We start from the raw sequence: 23076 nt of genomic DNA, 5'->3' as shown, positions 1-23076 counted from the left end.
AGCAACCCCCTCCTCATTTCCCATCATCCATTGTTTACATGTTTCTCCCACTATAGCTTACATGTCCTCCAGAGCGGGTGTTTAGGACTAAAACTGATCAACCTTTAATGCTGGCTGAAGCTTTAGGATGCCTTCTCGTCCTCAAGTGAACCAGTAAAAGGAGGAATTCCCTAAATGCTTCGGAGCATTCCTCTGTGGTTCCTCTGTGGTTCTGTCCCAGTTCTGCTGGAAGCGGCGAAGGTCTGAACTTATCTGCAGGCCGTCCATCCGTTGCAGAAAGCATATGTGCCTGAGCTGGCAGCCATATGGGAGTGATGGCAGCCTCCCCATCACTTCTGTGGAGCAGCGATTTGCCTCTTTGTGTTGTTGCAGGGAAATGTATGCTTCTGCTGAAGTGGACAAACAGCCAATCGGTGTTATTGATTTGCCCGCCGGTCAATCCGTTAACTCGAGTAAATGATCTCCCTGCGGGAGGAATTCCTTTAAACCTCCGAGCGCTTCCGTTTATCCGAACGACTTCTTAATTAGCTTGGTGCGTTTTTAACAGACAGACGTATATTTAGAAATCTGGACATCTTTTTTAACCAAAACAGCGAAGATGTTTGTGAAAAAAATTCAAAGCCGTAGATGGGCAGTGACCAAAAAAAAAAGGAAAAGAGCCTTTTATGTCTGGGAAAAATCGAAGCGGCAGACCTTTACACCAAAGAGGCACAGAAAGTCCGGAGCGGCGTCCGTCCTGTGGCTGCCATCAATATCCTAGCAACAGTCTCCCAGGAGCGCCATAATCTCCCCAATCCAGCCAATTAACAAGTGAACAGAGTGAGACGGGGAGGTTAGAGGAGCAGGGACTGACATTCAGGCTCACGGCTTCATCACTTCCACTTGACACCACAGATATTTCACTTCCAACCAGGTGGTGTTTGTCTCCGTGTTCGTTGCAGGTTTTCTGATGTTATTGGGCGCCGCGCCACCTGTCAGTGGCGCTCTGATGATCTGTCAGCATGGTGATCGTCTCAGGTTGAAACAAACACAAACACGTTTAAAAGGCTTACATTCCTTTCCCGAAGTCACGATATAAACGTTTGTCACACCTAAATCCTTAAGGCGTCAAACCAATTTATTACAAATTTATCATACTTTACTTATAAACCAGAACACACTTTTAAATACAGATTTATAAGAAATTGTTGAACATTTGTCATTTCTATAAAATCTTGATTGTTTTTAAATTTGTTTTATTCTTCTGGGCAGATTTTGATGTTTTTCTATCGTTCTCTGCTGCTGACCCCCAAACTTCCATGTGCTTCACCTCATGACCTTAAGGCCGTGTCACACAGCCCCTACGTGCGTTTTGTGCATTTTCCACGTATGAATTCATCGTTCGTCAATGTGCGCAGATGCCTGTCAACGATGTCATCCGTCTGGTCTTTACGTGAATTCAGTTTTGAGCTGTTCACATTCTTTAGTTGGTTGAGAATTTCGCAATTTATGTGTATTTTATGTAGTTTATACGCAAATGTTTAGTTTTCCACGACCGCTCCACGTGTGGCTAACAGACCTTTACGCATGTACCACCCACTTAAAATTCTAAGATCATGCACATTTTACATTTACACATTTAAAATGACAAAATTGACGCATGAATCACCAATAAATTGCATATAAACAACGCAATAATCACGCACGGTTCATGTTTTTCATTGATTTACGTGTGCTTTGCGTGGTTGATTCGTACTTGATACATCTGTGAACATTTCGCGGTAAGAACTCCTTTCTTTGTCCGCGTATTTCTACTTATGACCAAATTATATCCGAGAAAGATGCGCGTTCGTAGTGGCTGGGTGACACGGCCTTGAAGTAGGATACTTGTTCTATGGATTATGAACTCTGGACGCATGATCTCACTGTAAAACTCATTAAATCTGACCGCACAGACCTGCTTTTGGGTGTAAAATCTGACTTTTTGAGCTACGTTCACGTTGAACACGATTAGCGCATCAGGGGCGTCCAGTTTCCATGTTAAGTCAATGTACAGATGTAATCAGAGGTCGTGTGGCGTGATGCCTCCAGGGTTCAAATACCTGAACTTTGGCGAAGAATTCAAATTTACTACAACCAATCAGAATCTCAGCTTTAGCCCGTGTTGATGATCTCAGAAACCCAGACATGGAGATGTGATCCCCCATGCTTTTATAGAGCTCTTCAAGAAAAAAGTGATCTCTCAGCATCATCTGTATCTTCCATGTAGCACTTAGGCTAGAAACTTCTGACTTTAGCTCCTCCCACGTGTGGCATGAGCAGCAGGTTTATTAACACATTTTTGGACAAGTGTCCAGCAGCGACTTGGATGCTCAAATCGCGTTTGGCAGCATGATGATGGGAGTCGAGGCAGAACTATTTCTTGTGGTCCCACACCATCACACCGCCGCCACCATGTTCTTTTGAATGCTGTGGATGAAGACCTCTGATGGGTACAGCGATTTGCTCCTGCTGTGGTTTGTGTGTCTTGGGTCACATGATGATCCGGTCCTGACAGTCCTTCTCACAGACGGGATTGTCACCGCTCAGCACCCTGGGCTTCTTTTATGGGGGGGGTGGCAGTTTGGTGGCAGTATTGCCCTTGGGCACTTACGCTGCACGGAGCAGCTCCTATGAATTATTAAAAAAGGTTGGTGCGTTCACTTGCAGAGTTGACATTGAGCTGGTTGTAGCGGTTCTTCATCTTCAGGACCCCCACCCCCTCGTGGAGAAAGCCCCCACAGCGCTGAGTCTCCGCCTCCAACCGTGAACCTTCACAGGCGGCGTCTTCAGGGTTTGACAGCACAGAGAAGCTTCTCCTTCCCTTCAGGAGTGACGGATCCCGGCAGGTCCAACGTCTCTGCCACATTTGTAGGTCCTGCCACACATTTTCACTGAGCAGGAGGTGGGGGGTCCGGCGGGAGAAGCACCTGTCAATCTCCCGATCTATTCTGGGCTGTGGAAGTCTGCAGCAAAGATTGGGTAGGGGGGGGTATGAAAATCTCTATTTTATTCTTCGTCTTTTTCACAGTTTGGCCCGAGTGAGGACGAACAAAAGATGAGAACCAAACTGATTATGTAGAAAAAGCAAACCCTGGACGCCCCCCCTACCCCAATCAAACATCATATTTTATAGCTCTACATCTTAACAAGACCAGCAGTCAGTGATGCTGTCAGTTTGGGTGCGGAGACGGTTAGAAACGTCTCATTACTCTGCAGAGCGCAGAAATGACTGAAGCAGAGTCCCTCCCACCCAGAAAAAGAAACGTCCTAACGAAGGCAGCATCCGGGGGAGCAGCTGCTACCTCCGTCTGACCTTAGTCTGCGGAATAAATAAATGATAGAGTGTTTTTGCAGAAAGCTCAGGTGAGGAAGGTCATCTAGTTCTGTCTCGCCATTCTGCAAGCAAAGGCGTCCGTCCCCCATGTTGGTTTATGAACAGACTTTTAAAAATGCAGAGCAGAAATATTGGCTTGGTGTGACGCCGTCAAATAAAGGCTGAGTTCTGATTTACTGAAACTTCACTCTAAAGGAGGCGGGCAGGAAAAGAGTCAGCAGAAGGTGGCGGTCGTGCGGCCTGGCTGCTGAGAGCACGGCCGCGCGCTCGCCGGCGTCCGGCTGTCCCAGAGTTGGCACGTGTGCGCTGGTTTTGGCTCGGCATCTGTCCTGCCTTTCCAACACCTCCCACCTCCAGACTGCTTCTGTAAATGAGTCCAAAAAGGATTCCCTGTAGGCCCTTGAAAGTCAGTTTGCTGTTCAAGAAGTTTTTCTAGCAACTGTTTCACAAATGTCCTAAAATGTGTAGATAGAAACAAAGAACCTGAGCGTAGATCCTATCATTACCATGACCTGTCAGTAAGAGCAACGCCTCCTGTCCTCTCCTTAGAGATCTAACGTTAGCAGCCGTTTATGTCTAAAGTCTTAGTCCCAATTGGCCTTACGGGTGGATACGGCATGTCAAATATCAAAGTCGTAGACCAATCACTGAACCCATAGAGAGAAAATGTTCATGCATGTTTTTCTATGGCCAAACTGCGGGCGACAGGTGATCATAGTGAACACATAAGGTGAGATGTTAACAACACATAAGGTGAGATGCAGGCGTGTCCTACAGAGTTTTCAGATGATCTGTGCACGCTCCTCGCTGCAGCCTGACTGTTGGAAATAAGGAAATTAAACATACAGCGTGTAGTTTGCATGTACGACCCGACCGTGGAGTAAGGACGCCATACGACAGCATCACCCGTACGCCACAATCCTTTTCGATACACTTACCACAAGCACCACGATGGTGAGTTCCATTTTCGTGACATCCCTTAAGGTGGTTGTCTGAGCCTGAAGGGAACTGCAAAACCCACCTGTGCTCCCCTGAAGATGTAACCGCTCCTCTCTATGACCCTCCACAGCACCCATACGTGCCACACAGGAGCATGTGACTAAGGCCTAACAGGACATGAACAGGATAGTTCTTAGTCTGGGATGCATAGAAGTCTGATTAACAAGATGACCCACATTGGATTAATCCTAGCGCAACCCCTATGTGATGTATGTTAGCTTGTGGTTTTCATCACCTTATCCCACATTTCCATGGTAACCAAACGTTCTCTAAACCTCTAAAGTTGCAGACGGGTTTGAAGAACATCTCGTCCTGAGTGAGGACTCCTCAGTGCTGTTGGTGTTTTCTTTTGGTTAATATTCGAACATATTTGTGCTTCTCTGTTTCATTTCTTTTTTTAATCATTTTGAGCTAAAACATTTGACCCGTGTTGGGTTAAAGTCGGAACAAATGAGAGCCGGCAGGGAGCTTGTGGTTCCTCTGGATGCTCAGTTCTTTACCAGCTTTAAGCTCTCATTTTACAGGGTTTCACAGCAGACCGGCAGCTTTCATTCTGGGTTTCTTTTCTTCAATTATCTGCTGCTAACAGAGTTACCATGAACTCTGCTTGCAGTGGTTCAGTGCAGATGCCCACAGCTAATTTTCTGCCTCTAGTTCAAGACTGTTGAGATTCCCCGTCCGAGTGTTGCCCTCCTATTGGATTGTGTAAACCCTGATGCATTGTGGGAGTTAGTAATCCAATCCTGGCCGCCGGCACTCCTCAGGGTGGTAGATCTGGTCATGTGATTGTACAATTTATCTTAATAACACGACACCCAACATCGTCACGTGGCTGACCCCCCCCCCCCCCCCAACAGCTCAGCAGCTGCACCACTATTAATAGACCCGGCGAGCTTCTGTTCCACACCGCCTCCACCTTCCTCAGTGGCGTTAAGAAAATCCACAAAGTAGGACTTTAATCCACAAAAGACACTAAGATTATCCAGCAGCTACCTGCGCCGCGCCAGATATTACAGCGGATTTCTGACGGCGATTCAGAAAAAGGGGATATGTGTCAGCGGAGTCTTAAATACAGAGGATTGACACGGTGACATCTACACTTGCAGAGTATAATTCTGTAATCCTGCTCTACATGCTCTCATCAAAACACTCAGATACTCATCCTCACAAAGCATTGTGGTCATTTTCTTTGACCACATTTATGTAAACCAGTACAGAAAAAGACTTGAAGACAACTTAGATTTAAAAAACTAGGCTTGTTTTTTTGTTATTTTAATTCCATATTTCTGAGCGATGCAACAGGATTTTACTGCTGCCTCTATCAAAAAAGAAAGCAGGTCGTGGTCTTTTTAAACGAAGATGTATGTGTCTGCTTCTAAATGTGAGTCAAGTAGTGATTCAGAAAGACTTTATGGATCCTCGAGGGGAAATTAGAAGTAATAGCATCTCGTTTTCTAAGAGTCTTCAGGGAGTCCTCGTCGGTGGATCTGCTGCTGCATCAGCTCTAACTGAGACGCTGTCAGTACTAGCCGCGTTTCCAATGACTATGAAATTGCACAAGTTGGATTTGCGATACTAAACACGCCCAATGAAAGCACGTCAATTTGGAAAAAAAAATTTTATTCTTTAAAAAAAGTGTTTGCGCTTGGAGGAGGTGGTTTTTGAGGCGTAAAGAAATTGACATATTTTCCAAAAGTGAAATGGAAACAATTCTTTTAAATTAAATGAGTGATGGCGATGCGCTTCTTGGTAGGAACTGGTGGCTTTGGCCGCTGCACAGCGGGCGGCACCAGAGGTCCCACAGCGACACACCGCTCATCAAAAGTTGGGCGTGTCGTGGGGGATTGTTGGATCCACAGCTGCTCTGGAAAATCACCAACCACCATTTCCCAAAATGGTTTCATCCGTAGCCCCTCCCATGTATGAGGAACTCGCCCCTCCAGGATCTGAGGAAGACGCAGACGTCTCCGTTGATCGATGATGATGAGCGCTAGTGCCGTGGCAGAAATGTGTCTGCTGTCAATCAAAGTATTGCTCACATCCGTGGTTCTGCATGACTTATCGTGTGAGTTGGTTTGTGTTTATTCTGTTGGTTGCAGCTTCTGGCACCGGCAAAAAGAGCGGTAAACTTCGTGTTTTACCAACAAGTTGGTAACTTCAAACTACTAAGACACCCATCCATCCATTTACCTTCTTTATCTATGGGGTGTGCACGTGAGCAGTCAATCCCGTGGGCTGAATGAAAAATCTGCGAGACACGCCTGCGTCTCACCTACTTCACCTTCACTTCCTTGTACCTGCCCCGGACAGGTTTGACCATTTGTCACCTGCAGACAGTCCATATCCACCCTGAAGGGCAGTTGGGGACGTATTTTCTGCATCGCATGTTTGGTGAAGTAGCAGAATTCTCCATCACACCGCTCACGAACTGCCCTTTTTCCTCTGAGTCTGGACAAATGTTCTAATCTCCGAGTGAAAACTGTCTTTTTTGGGCTTCATTCATATTCCGGGCTTTCTGTTTCCCGCCCTGCAGCTTCCTGTAGTTGCAGCATTAATCATGATAACATGATGTAATGTCATCTGCGTTGTATAATGCGGCACACAGTCGCATTCTCTCCCAGATGGTATTAGAGGAGGATTACCTCCTCTGGATGAGTCTCCAGCCCATCGCAGGGCAAACACCTGCCGGTAAACGCTGACCTCCGTGTTTCCTGGCTTTAGCAGGTCGTACGCTCACGCCGTGTGTTGTTGCGGCACATTATTTCTGGGTTCTGTTACTTCTAAAGAATAACATCTTGAAATTAAAGGGTGTAGTTGTTTGGTTCCGCACTTTAACCATAATCTTCCAGTCAGGATCTGCTTTCTGTCGGAGTTACTAGACCTTTGTCTCTGGAATAGCTTAAGCTAAAGGGAAAGACCTCACGTTTCAGCTCACGGCTCATTAAGACTTAAGGCGGCCTTCGGAACAGAGAAGGAATCACAAAAATCCTCCTAAAGACCAGACGGTCTTCAGGAAAGCGTCGTTTAAATGATTCTGTCCTCTATAACCTTTATTCCTCAGGCTCATGAAGAAGACACGTTTAACCCGATAAAACTGGATGTTTAGAAGTGTTTGCTTAAACCAATGACTTTATGGCGGGGGCATAAAATCTGCTCGCACCATTGCAACCTCGAAAGGGGGATTACGTGCAAACGCCGCATCCCGTCTTAATTGGTTCATGCAGCTTGACGTAGTTAAAACCGTCTTCTAGGAAAACAGCCTTTGAGACCCAACTTTACTCCACAATACCGGGATTAGAGGTCATCAGTGTAATTGGATCTAGGCCCACTTTAAAAATGGCTGGCTTCAGAGATGACTTGCATCACGGGGAAATATTTCTGCTTTTCTCCGAGATTCTGTTTCATATGTACTTAAACCGGGGGGGTTGAGATGGCATCTCGCCCCCTTGGGTTTAGTCTTCAAAGTGAATACTCTTTTGTTCGTTTCTGCGTCCAACCACCAAAGCGGTCAACAGCCACATCCAAACTGAAAGAGGGATGGCATCAACCTTTCATCCCGGCCCCGGGTAAAACCCCACCAGCACTTTGTGCTCTGCAGACGCCTCAAACCAGAGGCTTTAATCCACAGGCCAGATTGAGGCTGCGACTCTCTGCATGTGGCGGCGAAACTTCCTTTGCCGTCGTCTTCCATCCCCCCACTGCCTTTGCCAAACTATCACACCCAGTTAGGGAGGACATCCATGGACCTGTCAACTCGCATTTGAGTCAACGGGTAAACAAAGCCAGAACGGCAAAGCCGCTCATGGGCTCCTACCGGGCGACTCGTGTCGTCTTCTTCCGTTCTTTGGGAAAAATATGCTTCTGATAGGACCACCTCTCACCAGATAAATATATATATACACATTATTATCTCAGGAAATAAAAAGCAAGCCGTGTGTGCACCCCCATGCGTTATTCTTACCTTGACAGTGACAGCCTGTGTACAGATATTATTTTCCTCCTCTCCTTCAGAGTGTACGTTTCCCTGCAGCCTTGTGTTCTGGTGACCCTGCTATCTCATGTGTTTTGGCTTTTCCAGTCTTCTCTGCTTTAAAAGACTTTCAGTAAGTTTCAGGTTCATCAATTATTTATTCTCTTGTGTTTCGCCATCAAAGAAGCTAATGATGATGGAGGCATTTTCTAACAAAACATGAAAACAGTTCCTGTCATCCAATCCTGACACGCAGTGGAGCTGCTTTATTAAAAATGCATGCTGTTACACAACGAATTACTGTGAGGTTTTCCCGTATTTACATCATGACAAACATGAGCCCAGTGGGGGTGGGGGGTACAGTATCTCCACATTATGGGTTTTTTAGACTTAATGAGTGCAGTTCTACTCTCTACAGGGGCATTTCTAACATATTATTTGTAATTACGAACCGTATATAACAGGAGTAGGAGTAAGTACACTTATAGATTCCTTTCAGGTTTCAAACCAGCTTCCTTTCTAACTATTGAAGTGAGGAGAAAAAAAAAGGAGAAACCCTTCAGCCAAATGTTATATGGATTTAGTTTGTGCCCCAATGGAGGTTATACTGTACAAAAGGCCGGAACCATCATTGTTCTTTACATAAAACGTCATTATGTTTAATCAACTTCAGATCCCTCCAATAAAACCAGATTATCAGATTTGTTTGCTGAAGGTCTTTAAAAGAGACCAACAGATTACATCCAAGTTTTTATCCTGAGCAAGAAAAGGATGATTGTGGAGATAAAAACTACACTATGACATCCAAAATCAATAAGGAACTTTTAGCAGAATCAGGCTGAATAGATACCAGAATCAACAAGAACCAGACTCCACTAGACTCAATAGAGAATCTGAGTCTTAGGAAAGTAAAAAGACTCTTGTTTTAAGAAAATTGTCTTACTTTCTGTCTTACTAAAGAAAAAATCTTTTCAATAAAGTTTTTCAATACCAAAATAATCTTAGTTTGAGAAAACATTTCTTGGTGACTAAAATGTACTTAAAAGGAACAAGACTCAATGAGATCCAGATTAAAAAAGAAACTAGACTCAATAGGATCCACATTCAATAGGAACCAGACTAAATAAGAACCAGACCCAGCATGAAGCCGATTTAAAAGAAATAAGACTCATAGGAACCAGCATCGAAAATAACCAGACTCTGTAGAAACCAGAAATTATAGAGGCTGGACTCGGTAGGAACCAGACTAAATGACAACCGGACCAGCTATGAACCAGACTCAACAAAAGTCAGTCTTAACAGGAACAGGACTCAAAAAGAACCAGACTCATTAGGAACCACATTTAACAGGAAACGGACTCAGTAGAAACAACCCTTGGCAGGCTTGCCCTCTAGTAGCAAAACTAAGGGTCACCAGGTCATCCTTAACTATGGAAGCGAGAAAAACGTAGGTCCAGTCTTAAAGACAAACATTGTGACTGCCTTTCAAACCAAAGCATGGATTCCACCAAAGAGAAGCCTAATAACTGAAGGTTCTGGCCTCCATTCTAATGTAGAACATTCTAGAAAAGATAAGTAATATTGCAGACTGAGACCAATGTACTTTTTAAAAAAAAATATAGAACCAGGAGCTCTTTGAGATGACACAGAGCTTTTCTCTTTTGTTATCAAAAGAATTCAGCAGCCAATGAGGGGATCCCTTTTGGGCAAACAGAAGATTTCTTAAAGAACTTAAAGAAGCAGACAGATAATAGAAAAAGTTCTAACATTTATTTTGCTAAAAGAAGATATAGAGATCTGAATCCAGAATTTTAAGGCCGTGTCAAACAGCCACTACGTACATTTTTCTGCATTTTTCCCAAATGAAGTCTTTAGTGATAAATGCATAATTCAGTGCTTCTTGCGTTTGTCATTCGTCGTTGTGCGCAGATGTCCGTCAAGGTTTTCAGCGGACGGGTGAATTCGGTTTTGAGCTGATCAAAATTTTTGGTCAGTTGAAAATAACGCAGTTCATGCGTATTTCACGTAGATAATACGCAGTTTTTACGTAAATCTTACGCGTGACTTTTGCAAGATGCATACGCAAATTTGTGTCTTTCCCAGACCTTTTTTCTAACGGACTTTTCATGCATCTACCGATGTAGAACTTTTATATTGCTTACACAGCGCACATATCACGTAAAAATCATGTAATTGACACACAAATCTCTAAAGAATTGCATGTAAATGTCGCAATAATCAGGCACGGTTCATGTTCCACGTTGGTTTACGTGTTCTTTGCGTGGTTTATTCGTACTTCTTCCATGGTTTTAACATGGTTCATCCCTGATACATCTGTGAAAATTTCACACAACTTTTCACAGTTTTCATCTGTGAAATATGAGCAAAATGTTGATAGTGGCTTTGAGACGCTGCCTTTAAACAAAAATCATCCTGAAGATTCAGAATAATATCAATTTGCAAATGTGTTTGTATGTGAGGTTTGGATCCAGGATTGTTCCTATAACCTTTGGTAAAGAGCACAGTCTGATCAGTTCTATGTAGAAGACCTTAAACCATGGATTATATTAAATCCTACGTTTAAAAACAACATTTTCCCAGATTAAATATTACATTTACTATAATAGCTTTTCTTTCGTGCAGAATCCGCAGCTTGAGTTTCAGTTTCACTTTAATATCTGCTTTAGGGTCGCTGTGTTACTCGTATCATTTTAACCCAACCAGGAACACGTGATTCTGCTTTGGGAAATTTGATAAGGAGAGGAAGTCTGAAATGTAATCAGGGATGAAGAGGCCTAAACCTGATGAGGAGGATGATGAAATCAACCGACAGGCAGCCAGAGGAAAGAAACTGGAAGGAGAAAGACATGAAATGGATATTTGCTGAGGTTTCAAAGTGGATTTCTGCTGCATTTGGTGCTTTTCTGAAAAGCCTCTCAATCTGTGAGAGGTGAGAGTGATGCAGCCCACAGGAGACGAAAGCGTATGCGGCGCAGAGTGCTGCGTGGGAATTGGAGGAGAACTGGACGACCTTGTTAACATGGGTTTTGATTTTTGAATGGAAGATTGCACAGAGCTCTCAGAGCAGGGAAAGGCGATGTATGGAGGGTTCATAAACACAATTTGTGGCCCTTGAAAGGTTCAACAGTTCACAGACTTGCTTGAGTTGCACTCAATTTAAAGCCGGAGCTCAGACAGATGACGAACTAAGAAGAATACTTTTGAAAAACCGACATTAACATGACAGATTTTGACAGCCACAGTCGTCTATTTGAATGTGACTCGATAAAACTAGAAGATGAAAGCAAAAGTTAAGATAAACGAGACTAAACTGACTGGACGAGATGGGAAGAATTCACGTTTGCAGCGGTCATTTTTCATGAATGACAGCAAAAGCTCTTTGCGTGGTTGCATCATGTGACGTGTGTGGCCTCTGACTTCCTTTGCCTTATTTCAGAGAAGCAGGCGTTTCTCCTAACTATCTAATCATTTACTTCCCAGGATGCCTCAGACGCTTCCTCCGCCTGCAGGTGGAGACTTGAAAGCGACACGTTCAATCTTCAGCGGCTGCAAAGTGCTGCACGTGTCCAACCAAAGCCTGCGTTCACCTGAAAGTAAATCCCTCCCTGCGGCGTGAAGGGAAGTGATGATGGTCTGTTCTTCAAATCAGTAAATCTGTCACAGTTAACCAATGTGCAGCTGGAGGCTGTTTTCTAGTAAAGCTCAGAAAACACACGGTGGAGGAGGACCAGGGTTTTCCTGCTTCGCTGACAACAGCAGCATCCTTTCTGATTCTCAACCGGCCCTGAATCGTAGATTTATCTGTTGTGTGTTTGTCATGTATGACAGAGTAAGTTATGAATGGATAATTATGGTGTTCACGGCGCTGACAGCACTGACATTTTCCTGACAGTCAGGATCTCTCTGGGTTGGAATCCCACTCGCGTCGAGAAGCAACAGGCGGTCATTTTTTTTTTTTTTGTGGCTGTTGTCGTGGCGATAAACAGCAAACACAGTTGTCTAAGCTGTGGTGTCTCATCCCGACCCTTTGGCTCAAAGAATTTAGAGAATTTCCTTGATGTTGCCAGCAGCCATTATCGACAGCGGGGAGCGTGTGGGTGTTATTAAGAGCGGAGCATGTTTTCTTTCATTTATCTTGTCACTCATCCATCCTCTGGGGCTAACAAACAAACACCGCGCCTATCTGTAAACAACAGCACCCCCACCTTGTCTTCCACCTCTGCTTATCTGCTTGGAACTACTGCCAAATAAGATGCTCACAAACATAATTATGCTGCTTCAAATCACATGGAGGTAAATTTCACACCAAAGGAGAATGAAGAGGCATGACGTTTGACCCTTTTGTGCCAAATCACAGACAGATTGGCCAAAGACAGAAAGGATGACGCACTTGACGTCTGTTGTCTTGATTGAGGTCTTCAGAAGCGAGCAGGTCTGTCCTCTGGGCTTCAAACTTCGGACACCAGGAGTCTGTCCTCCAGGACCAGCGTCCTGCTTTTTCCTCTCAGGAGTCTTGACCCATTACTTAAAAAATATTGCAGCATATGTATTATCAAATTGTCAAACAAAAAGTCTTATCCCTCGTGGTCGTCTTCAGCTGACCTGCTGTCTGCAGGTCGCTCTCAGAAAAAAATCAACATTCGGATTTGAGAAGGTCATTTTTTTACTACGTTGTTTTCAAAAGTTACAAATACAATCGAGATAACAAATGTCCGAAACACTTTTTTATGCTAAGACCTTGACCAAACAGCCGATGGGATAGGCTCCAGCTACCCTCTGACCATGAAAGGGATTGATCACTATTTGTCATGTGCATTTTTTACCCATCAGCCCCTCCCCCAATCCAACCTTTCATGTTTAGCTTTTAGAGTCTTTGGTTTGGCTCAGCCTGGATTTGAACTAGAGCCCTGCGCGGGACTATTTTCTTCATCCCGCTCCCGCCCGCGCCCGCTGAATTTTTGACCAATCCCGCCCGCTCCCGCAACGTATGCGTTACACTCCCGCCCGCACCCGCAAAACTCAGAGAATTTAGTCCCGCACAGTAATAGAGATGCATTGATTTTGTATCGTCCCCCGTCCCGCAGGAAAAAAACATGTTTTTTTATTGATATTATTAAAGAGATTCATGTCCTCCTCCAGCCTCATCTTTTGATGCTTTCCTCCTGTGTAATGTGCAACTTAAATAAATATATTTTCACAAATCCTGTTCGGTTAAAAGTGTCCGTGTGTGCGCGCGCAGACAGACGGCCTGAAGCGCGCTCTTAGTAAGAGGCGGGGCGGGGCGCACCCCCAACATCAGGTTACATGACAGAGGCCATTGGGCGTCTCTACCTGGTGCCTTCACGGAGCTTCAGTACATAAGAATCAAACAGCTGCACAGCCTAACGTAGTCCGCTAATATATATTCATGAGATATTCATGCCAGCACTGATCCCGCGGGGTTTATTTTTTGCCGCCCGCTCCCGCCCGCAGCACAATCCAAACCGCCCAATCCCGCGAGATTTGGGTTGGGTCCCGCGGGACCCGGCGGGACCCGATCCCAATGCAGCCCTCTAATTTGAACTTACGACCTTCTAGTCTCAAGGCCACTGTGCTCTTTAGAGTCACAGTTTGCCAGCCCAAAAGTCATCAAAAAACCGCCCCCCCCCCAAAACAAAGTAAAAAATAAATAAACAATGATTAATCAGCATTAATTTATTACTTTATGTTTTGATTAAGAGTCCAACTCTGGGACATCCATCCATCCATCCATCCATCCGTCCATCCGTCCATTTTCTAAACCTAGACTAGGCTGAGTTAGGCTGTCAGAGTTCATTTGTGTTGGCTTGTTCACTTTACATTTACCGGTACAAAAAGCCCACTGAGATGACTGATGTTGTCATTTTGGGCTATATAAATAATTTTTTTTGGCTTTATAGATAAAATTGAATTGAACTGGAATAAAACCTTTTATTGTGAATATACAATTTTACAAATATTATTAAAGCATTAGGAGCTAAATCAGATAAGAAATAATCAAAACATCTTTCAATCAAGAACAAAAAAAACGCCAAACTGACCTCAGATCCGCCTCAAATATGTCCACCCCCCCCAAAGCAATGTTTACCAGCAAGGTGAGAATTAAAACCACCCAAATGGGCGGGAAACACACCATGTATTTATGGATTGGTGCTAAGATCATCAAATGTGTATCAAAGGATTCATAAAATTCAGGAAAAAAATTACATTTCTGATCTTAGGTAAGAGCAAAACAGAACTGATACAATGTGGCAAAGATCCGCCATGCATGGAGGTGTAGAGAATTGTGATGGAGAGGCCTGTTTAACTTTTGTGACTCGTCAAAATGTCTGCCCTTGCAGGTAGAATAAGAAGTCATCAAGGAGAGTCTCACCCTCGCAAGCACCACCAAAGTATTACAGTTAATGAAATTTAGATCCAGAGCTTTAGTCAGTGCTGCGCTGCCCCCGGGCGCCAGTCGCTCTGAATACAGGCCGGGGTTAACAATCTCCCATGAATACTAAGCTGCTCAGATTATTCCCTCAGAAGCTTTGGCCTCTAGTTGTCTTCCTGTCTCCTTAAGATGGGATGTTTTTCCTCCATTTGTTCAGTGGCTCCAGGTAGGCTGAGCTTGGTCACTGAACTGTTTCATGCAGATTTTAGTGGAGCTGAAGTCCAGCGGCCCCCTTCTTAAGGCCGTGTCCCACAGCCGCTACGTACATGAAGCTCATTTTCCACAGAGGACACTTTGGTTTGTTGGGATCCATGCGTGATGCACTTCATTCTTACGTGTTTCTTGCGTTTGTCATTCGTCGGTGTGCAGACATGTCCGTCGAGGGTTTCAGCCGACGGGTCTCTACGTGAATTCGGTTTTGAGCAGTTACGATTTTCGGTTGGTTGAGAGTTATGCAGTTAACGCGTATTTTTCATGGTTTAAACACAGTTATTATGTAAATGTAAACTGTGCGTGATTTTTGTGAGATGCAAACACAAATTTGTGTTTTTCCACGACTGTTCCACGTATGTCTAACGGACTTTTATGTACCACCTGTCATGGTTTGGGTTTCTTTGTGTTGGTTTTTGCTTTCCATCTTGTTTTTGTCATGTTTGAGTTATTTTTCCTGTTTTATTTTGAAAGGTTTCCTCTTTTGTCGTGTTCTTGAGTTTTACTTCCTCTGTCCCAATCTGCCCTGATCATGTTCACCTGTGTCTTGTCATTCCTGTTTGTATTTAAGTCTTGTCTCTGCCTTCCTCTTGTGCTGGTCCATTAATGTCTCATGTAATGTCCGTAACGTCATCTGACTGTCTAGCCCATGTCTGTCTCCTGCCACGTTTTCAAGTTTTGCCCACAGTGAGTCTTGTTTTGTTTTAGCCTGCTCTGCAGCGCCTTATGTTAGTTAAACCCCTTGCCCTGGAACCGTTTGCCCCCCGCCTCTGCATTCTGGGTCCTTCCTGCTCACCAGCCTTCTCCACCTGACATCACCGATCTATAACTTTTATATCATGTATGTTAAAATGACGTAATTGGTGCCCAAATCACTAATAAATTGCATATAAACAGTGCAATAATTACGCACGGTTCATGTTCTATGTTGGTTTACGTGTTCTTTGTGTGGTTTATTTGTACTTCTTCCGGTGATTTTAATGTGGTTTATATGTGATACATCTGTAAAAATTTCACATAAAGACCACAACTCTTCTCACTTTTTCTACATATATTCATGTATGACCAATTTTGATCAGTGCAATATGCACAAAATGTGTGTAGTGGCTGTGGGACACGACCTTGAAGGCCCTAATGTGAACTAACCTCATGGTTACGTCAGAGGACTGTGCAGTTCTTCAGTTTCAGAATCAACTTCTCCCATCGCTTCAAGTCTTTCTTTTCTGTTCCAGACAAACATGGTAGAAAGAGGTGTTGAGTCCAGACAGGGGATTCAAACCCACAACCTCCCACTTTTAGATACTCCATCACTTGATGTGGGCTTACGTTAAAGCCTGACATCTGTTTTCCTGGAATGAATGAATGAATGAGTGAATAAATGAACAAATGCATGAAATAAATGAATAAGTGAATGAATGAAGAAATGAAGCTTTCTCATATGCAGTATCAACACAGGTCAACAATGCAATGAAATGCTTGTGATGGGAAGAGCTGATTGGCTCATAATTATAATAAAATATAAAATATAATCTAGTGGAGTACAAGTTTTGAAGGTACATGTAAAACAAGTACAAAAATGTATACCGTATTTTCCGGACTATAAGTCGCTTCGGACTATAAGTCGCACCAGCCCAAAAATGCATTATAAAGTAGAAAAAAACACAGATAAGTCGCACTGGACTATAAGTCACATTTTAACTTTCACAACCTCATATGACACAATCATAGCAGACTGTTTATCTCATAATTTCACAGTAATTCTTTCTCATACTTATTTATTTATTCCTTTCATGAAGCATCATTGGCCAACTAATACTCTGTTTTCATCCTGTAGTTGTAGAAACAGTTGTCATTTTTATTGCATTTCTGAATCTATGAAATCATTGGAAAATAGAATATTATGTTTTTAGCCTTCAAGATCTTACTGTAAAAAAAGGTTTGCTGATTCTCTGAGTCACTTAACATACTCTTAACACTTAATATACCTCATACATCAAATTGACCCAGGAACATCATCTCTGTTCCTCATAAATGAACATAACAGGAGGGTTAACAATGTATTTATTTCAATTTATTTCTAATATAAGTCGCTGCGGAGTATAAGTCGCACCCCTTGCCAAACAATGAAAAAAAGGACGACTTATAGTCCGGAAAATACGGTAATTAAGTAGAAAAACAAATATGTAGAAGTACACAGGTATAGTTACAGGGGGCAGGTGAAAATAAGAAAAAAGGGTTAATTGTGGGGGTATTATTCCACATATACATATAGACAGACCCCCTGTATCAACAGCCAGAGGGTAGCTGTCAGAAAGTCCTTGTGCTGGATGAGTGTGGTCCTTTGTGATGCTGGATGCCCTGTGACGGCTCCTGCTTCAGTAAATGTCCTGGACGGAGGGAAGGCTGCTGCCAGTGATGTCCTCTGCTGCTCCCACCACCTATCGCCGGCTCTTTGAGGTGCAGCTTCCATTCCACACCGTGATGCACCCCCCCAGAAGGCTCCTGTAGAAGTTCCTGAGAATGTTGATGTTCAAACCTAACTTCTTCAGCTTTCTCAGCCTTGACAGGCTGTCTTCACCACGGTGTCAGTTTGTAAGGTCCAGGACAAATCCTTAGTGATGCACAATGAGGAATTTTGAAGCTTCTCCCCTAAAATCCACAATCATCTCCTTTGTTTTCCTGACACCAGCGGATAAGTGATGTCACCTCGTCTCTGTAGGCGCTCTGGTCATTGTTGGTGATGTGGCCTAGGATGCGGGTGTCATCAGCAAACCTCAGAGGAATGGGGATGGAGTCGGTGTAAAGTTTGCCTACATCACCTCCGCTCCTCATTACAGAGCAACACCTGATGATCCACCCGACATCGCAGTGTCAGAGATAAGCTGCAGAGCTCTTTCCTCACAACCTGGAAGGATTTTAGCTGAAAACATAAAACTCCACACGTCTGCCATGCAGCTCTGTTTTGATTCAATCCCTCATTTTGTTTAAAATGACACAAAGGGAGATTTGAAGTCAAGACACGTCTGGATGCGACAACATCCCAGCCGAAGAGCAGAGATGATCCTCAGATGAACCCGCTTGACATGCGGGACCGTCGTCAAGTGGCACAGCGAGGAAAAACTGAGGACTGAGAAACAAAAACAGGCGGAGACAAACACTGAGACCCGTTCGTTAGAGGCCGACCCTGCAGGAACAGAGACGCTAATTAAACACACTCAGACTCTCCATGACAGTGAGACTGTTGCCCCCAGAGCAAAGATCCTCCAGACAAGAACCTCAAGTCCCACCTGTCTTTATGGGTGGATACGGCTGTCTGCGGGGGGAAAATGGTCCAACCTGTACGGGGTTTCATTGTTTTTAACCTCCCCAAATGCTGTGGCCTGTACAAGGAGTCCGCTAGTGCTGTTCACGTGATACGTGCGCGCTCCTCGCTGCAGTCTGTGTGGACGAAGGCAGGACAGGTCGCCAGTCTGTCACAGGGCCACAATCACACACCCATGCAGACTCACATGCACACCTAGAGGCACCAATCAACCTATGATGCATGTTTTTGGATGCTTGACTATATGAATGCTGATTCTATTGTTTTATGCATTATTCTTAATTTGATTGCTTGAAATAAACCATTTCAGAGTCAATTCAAATAAATAAAGAATATACATTAAACAGTTTTCTACCTCTAACCTTTGGAACTTTGTGGTGCAGGATTCTGGCTGTCAGCAGAAGATTGGCCACATGTTCCTTGGATTTATGTACCAAAGTTCTGCTTCAGGAGTTTGAATCAAAGCTTTCTTTATGTTGAGTCAAGTTCAGGAAAAGTCTCCCTCGTGCTTTGCGATGTTTTTCTGCAGGGAAAAGCAGCAGAGTGGATTTATTTATGTTCATCTTTTGATCCCAAAGTTGCAACGAGAACCTTCTCAAACTAGAGGAGAAACTGGTCTGTCAGACGGAGTTCCTGTAAGTGAGACGCTCCATCTGTGATGAGCCGGAGGGTTTACGGGTTACAGTTGCATTTGTGTCGTAGTGGTGAGGCGGTCATGGACGTTGTTGTTGAGCTGCAGTCAACCCCAGGCTACATGCTAGCGTAATCAGTTAGCTAAGAGGTTAAAGTGAGTTGAAATGCGAAGCTTCCTAATTAAAGCGACTCCTTCTCCCCCGCAGTATCAACAGCCTTTGGGAAACACAGACGGAGCGCAGCTACACTTGTTAATTAGAGCTTTTTTAGCCAGCTTCCAGCACGAACCGAGTGGAGGATGTTTCCATGTGTCAGCTAAATTCATAGAGAGACGAGCATGCAGACCTTTAACGTACCCGTGCAGCTTCTGGAGTTCTCCGAATAATGCCGACAGTATCGGCTCGTCCTTCGTTCTTGTGATTAAAATGACGATAGTCCTGGCTTTGCAGCTTCCCTGTTGTTGTTTGGGGTTCAGGTCTGGGCTTTGAGCAGGCTTGTCCCATTCTTTCTCACCAAACTCTCTCATCCATGTCTTAATGGACCTTCTGTATGCTCCTGTGGATAGGGAAGGGTGCAGTTTGGATTTTATCTGTTGCTGGTAATTTTGAAACAGCTCCAGTGGCTAAACGGGGCTGGAAGAAAACACGCCAGTGTTTACCAGAAACATTGAAGTGTGATGAAGAAGCATCACAGAGTGAAGCAGAGCACTTTAATGTTCCTTTTGATGTTTTATTTCGTTCTCTGACAGTCTACACGGCAGCACTGCATCTCCATTTTCACGCATGTGGAAGCAAACACAGATTTGGCCGCTCATCGCCATGACGACAGTCTTTTTCTCTTACTGTTAATGTTGTTCACGTCGCCGTGATCCATCAGGGCGCTGATTTAGAATCTTTTGCTGTGAAATACCAACTTTTCACTTTCTTCACCTTTGGCATTTTGACTGAAACTCCTCCCATTCTTAGATGACCCCGCCCACAATTGCAGGAAAAGTGAAACTTGGCTAGAATTGAACAGCAAAACTCAATAAAAGTGAATGACATGTCCGGAACGAAGCACTGACATCCACATTTTCATAACGTACTGGTAGTTTCAGTGCCCACCGCTGATACTGGATATACTCTGTGCTTATCACCAAACCTTTATACATTATTTTTATATTTACATTTCAGCTCAGTGAAGATCTCAGAACACCAACTTTTTCATGTAACTTATTATTGTAGAATTGTGTTTCAGATAAAGGACGTTATGTTTACCAGTTTTTAAGTACATTTATGCCGATATTGAGAGGGTTGAAAAATGAAATGTGGTTGACAAGGTGGGTGCATCACTTTTTTGTGCTGGTGCACCTGAGAAAAAAAATTGTCACACCACAGCAACTGCCCAAAAATGTCTTCTAGAGCGGTGTTTATCAACCAGTGTGCCGCGGCAGACTAGTGTGCCGTTGGAAATTATCCATTTTCCCTGATATAAAAGCATTTTTATTTTTGATCAGAATGACGGTACTGTGATTTAGCCGCAGCTACAGCTGTTTTAGGAAAAGGAAAAGTCCCGCCCCTTTAACTGTCTCCACCAATCATTCTTGGAGGCTTAATCACACGTCATCAGTCTGACCAATCAGAAGTGGTTAAATTCTTCACTTCCTTGTTCTGATTCTGCTCATAAAGTCTCTCAGTTCCAACAAAAATACCAGCTAAAGCTCGTCTTTAGCGGTGTAGCTTTCCACAGAGTCCGGTGTCAGACCGTGGAACAAATGAACAAAACAATGAAGTTCAGAGAAGAGAGTCTGTCTTCCCTCCAGAATCCAGTGATGGCGTGCGTTACACCTTTGCATCCGACACTGCACTCAAGGATGTGTGGTTATGACGAACCTGCTGTTGTTGATGTGTTCTGACTCCGTGGCATCATCAGCATGTGTCCTCTCACACTTCTGTGGACAGACTAAGTTGCACAAACATTTCATGGACTTGCTGCAGTTTGCATCCAGTTACGGCTGACATCACGGAGATGATGTCAGTTGCAGTTGTTGAAGAAGTCTGCGTGATTTTACAAACCTGCAGCTGTAGAAGCGATCAGATGCTGGTCCTGGTTGGTCTGGATGGGAGGGACAGGCCCCCTCCTTTAGGTGAATCCATCTACAAACAACAACAAAGGATTTAAAAATGAAGACGCGGGTAACCGAAGAGAGATCTTTGTTTTGTTTTTTATACGTGTTGAGGCTCTATTGTGGCTCATTTTGAGACAGTGCTAACAATGTTCTGATGAAATTTTTTTTTTTGTGTGGAACTACAGGAACAAACGTATTAAAATCAGCATCAGATGCTTCATGCAAAAAAAGAGGCAGATACAGAGAAGGAACGGTTACAGACCCTTCTGACTAACGAAAATGATGCATCCGGTCATTTTTGGAGACAGGTTTTGGTATAAACTTTACTTTTCCTGTAGGATGCGTGTAACTGTGAAATAAAACACACTTTCTTGGGGGACTTGAAACAAATAAATGTCCGTTTGGTTTTTGTTTGCTCTCTTCAGGTGAGAGTAAAGGCGATCTTTGCCAGAGGCTTCTCCACAAAACGAGGAGTTCTGACCTCTGCAGGTTCCCGGGTTTGATGAATGCCTCAGATAATTCACAATACTTGCAGTTTGGCTGTTAGACTCTTCCCTGTAATCACTCCTAATCTCCCCTGTTGTACTTTGTATTTGCATTTCTTAATGATCTCATTATCTTTCCTGAAAGTCGAAGCCACAGAATGAGGCTCGGAGTCCGAAGTGTTTTGGAGGATTTTTACTGTGAAAATCTCCTTTTATTCTTAATGTTCTGATGCTTTTGCTGTAGTAAGTGATTGCTGCATTGATCTCCAATTCTCAAAGCTAGATTAGCTAAATGTGTCTTTAATTTCACAACCAGCGATCAATATTAAAGGACACAAACAAACGCCTCCTCCAGGTTAAGGAAAATAATGATTCCTGTCAGATGAAGAGCTGATAGAGACCTGGTTTTAATGAGCTCCGTCTTACTGGTTTCCCAGGTCCGTGGGGGCGGTGCATGGGCAGCGACTGTGGCCCCGGGGGCAGCCAAAGCCGGGCCGTGTGGTGCGCCCACGTGGACGGCTGGACCACGCTCCACACCAACTGCGACCAGAACCTGCGGCCGTCCAACCAGAGGAACTGCTTCCGGGTGTGCGACTGGCACAAGGATCTGTACGACTGGAAGCTGGGCGCCTGGAACGCGTGCGTTCCGGTGTCGTCCCGGACGTTTGGAGCTGCGAGGCAGCTCCCCTGCAGCGGGGGGGAGGAGGGCATTCAGACACGGGAGGTGGGCTGCATCCTCAAGGCTGATGGCTTGCCAGCAGACGATGCCATCTGTGAGTACTTTGAGCCCAAGCCCCGCCTGGAGCAGGCCTGCTTGATCCCGTGCCCTCAGGACTGCGTCGTTTCGGAGTACTCGCCTTGGACGTCCTGCTCCAAAACGTGCGGGACGGGCCTCAGGAACAGGGTACGCAGCGTTCTGGTTCCTCCGCTTTTTGGAGGCGGTTTGTGTCCCAACCTCACCGAATTCCTGTCATGCAAACCCGGACCTTGCAAGGGCCCGGAGGGCCTGTACAGCCTCAGGGTGGGGCCCTGGAGCCCCTGTGCCCTCCCGGGGTCCCGGACTGCGCGGCAAGCCAAACGCAGAAAGGGCAAGGGTCAGGGGCTGCGAGAGCGAGGAGGGGTGAAAGACCCCGAGACCAGGGAGCTAATCCAGAAGAAACGGACCAGGAACCGCCTTAATCGTCAAGACAGTCCCTTCTGGGACATTCAGGTGGGCTACCAGACCCGGGAGGTGACCTGCATTCATCGGAACGGGAGCACAGTTGCACGCAAGTGAGTAGAAATATTTGACCTTTTGACACCAGAGCTTCAGTTCCAGCGTTGACCTTTGAACTACTGTCAGGCCCAGTTTATGCTTGAGGCTCTTAATATACAGAATAAACCTCTGATGAACCACCTACCTCCATTAATTAACCACAAACTTATTTATATAGATGTGAACATCTTCAGAAAATCGTTTTGCATGAAAAAAAACTCTTTGAATACATAAAAACCCATTTTGTAGATATATATATTCATAAAAT

General features: G+C 44.4%; 1 protein-coding gene across 1 annotated transcript in view; it reads left to right on the top strand.

Annotated features, from left to right (window-relative positions):
* Window positions 1-23076, top strand: part of thsd7ab (thrombospondin, type I, domain containing 7Ab) — a 197276-nt gene that overhangs the window by 70677 nt on the left and 103523 nt on the right. Inside the window, exons 3-5 of the mRNA XM_078933641.1 lie at window positions 21254-21382; window positions 21494-21557; window positions 21991-22825. Of these exons, the coding sequence (XP_078789767.1) occupies window positions 21281-21382; window positions 21494-21557; window positions 21991-22825 (1001 nt within the window). The 5' untranslated portion in view covers window positions 21254-21280. The remainder of the gene's footprint in view (window positions 1-21253; window positions 21383-21493; window positions 21558-21990; window positions 22826-23076) is intronic.

The sequence above is a fragment of the Oryzias latipes genome, chromosome 16, assembly GCF_053564925.1.
Source record: "Oryzias latipes strain Hd-rR chromosome 16, Olatipes_Hd-rR_3.1".
In the NCBI taxonomy this organism is placed as follows: Eukaryota; Metazoa; Chordata; class Actinopteri; order Beloniformes; family Adrianichthyidae; genus Oryzias; species Oryzias latipes.
Note: the sequence above shows the minus strand (reverse complement) of the source record. Positions and strands in the feature narration are given on the sequence as shown.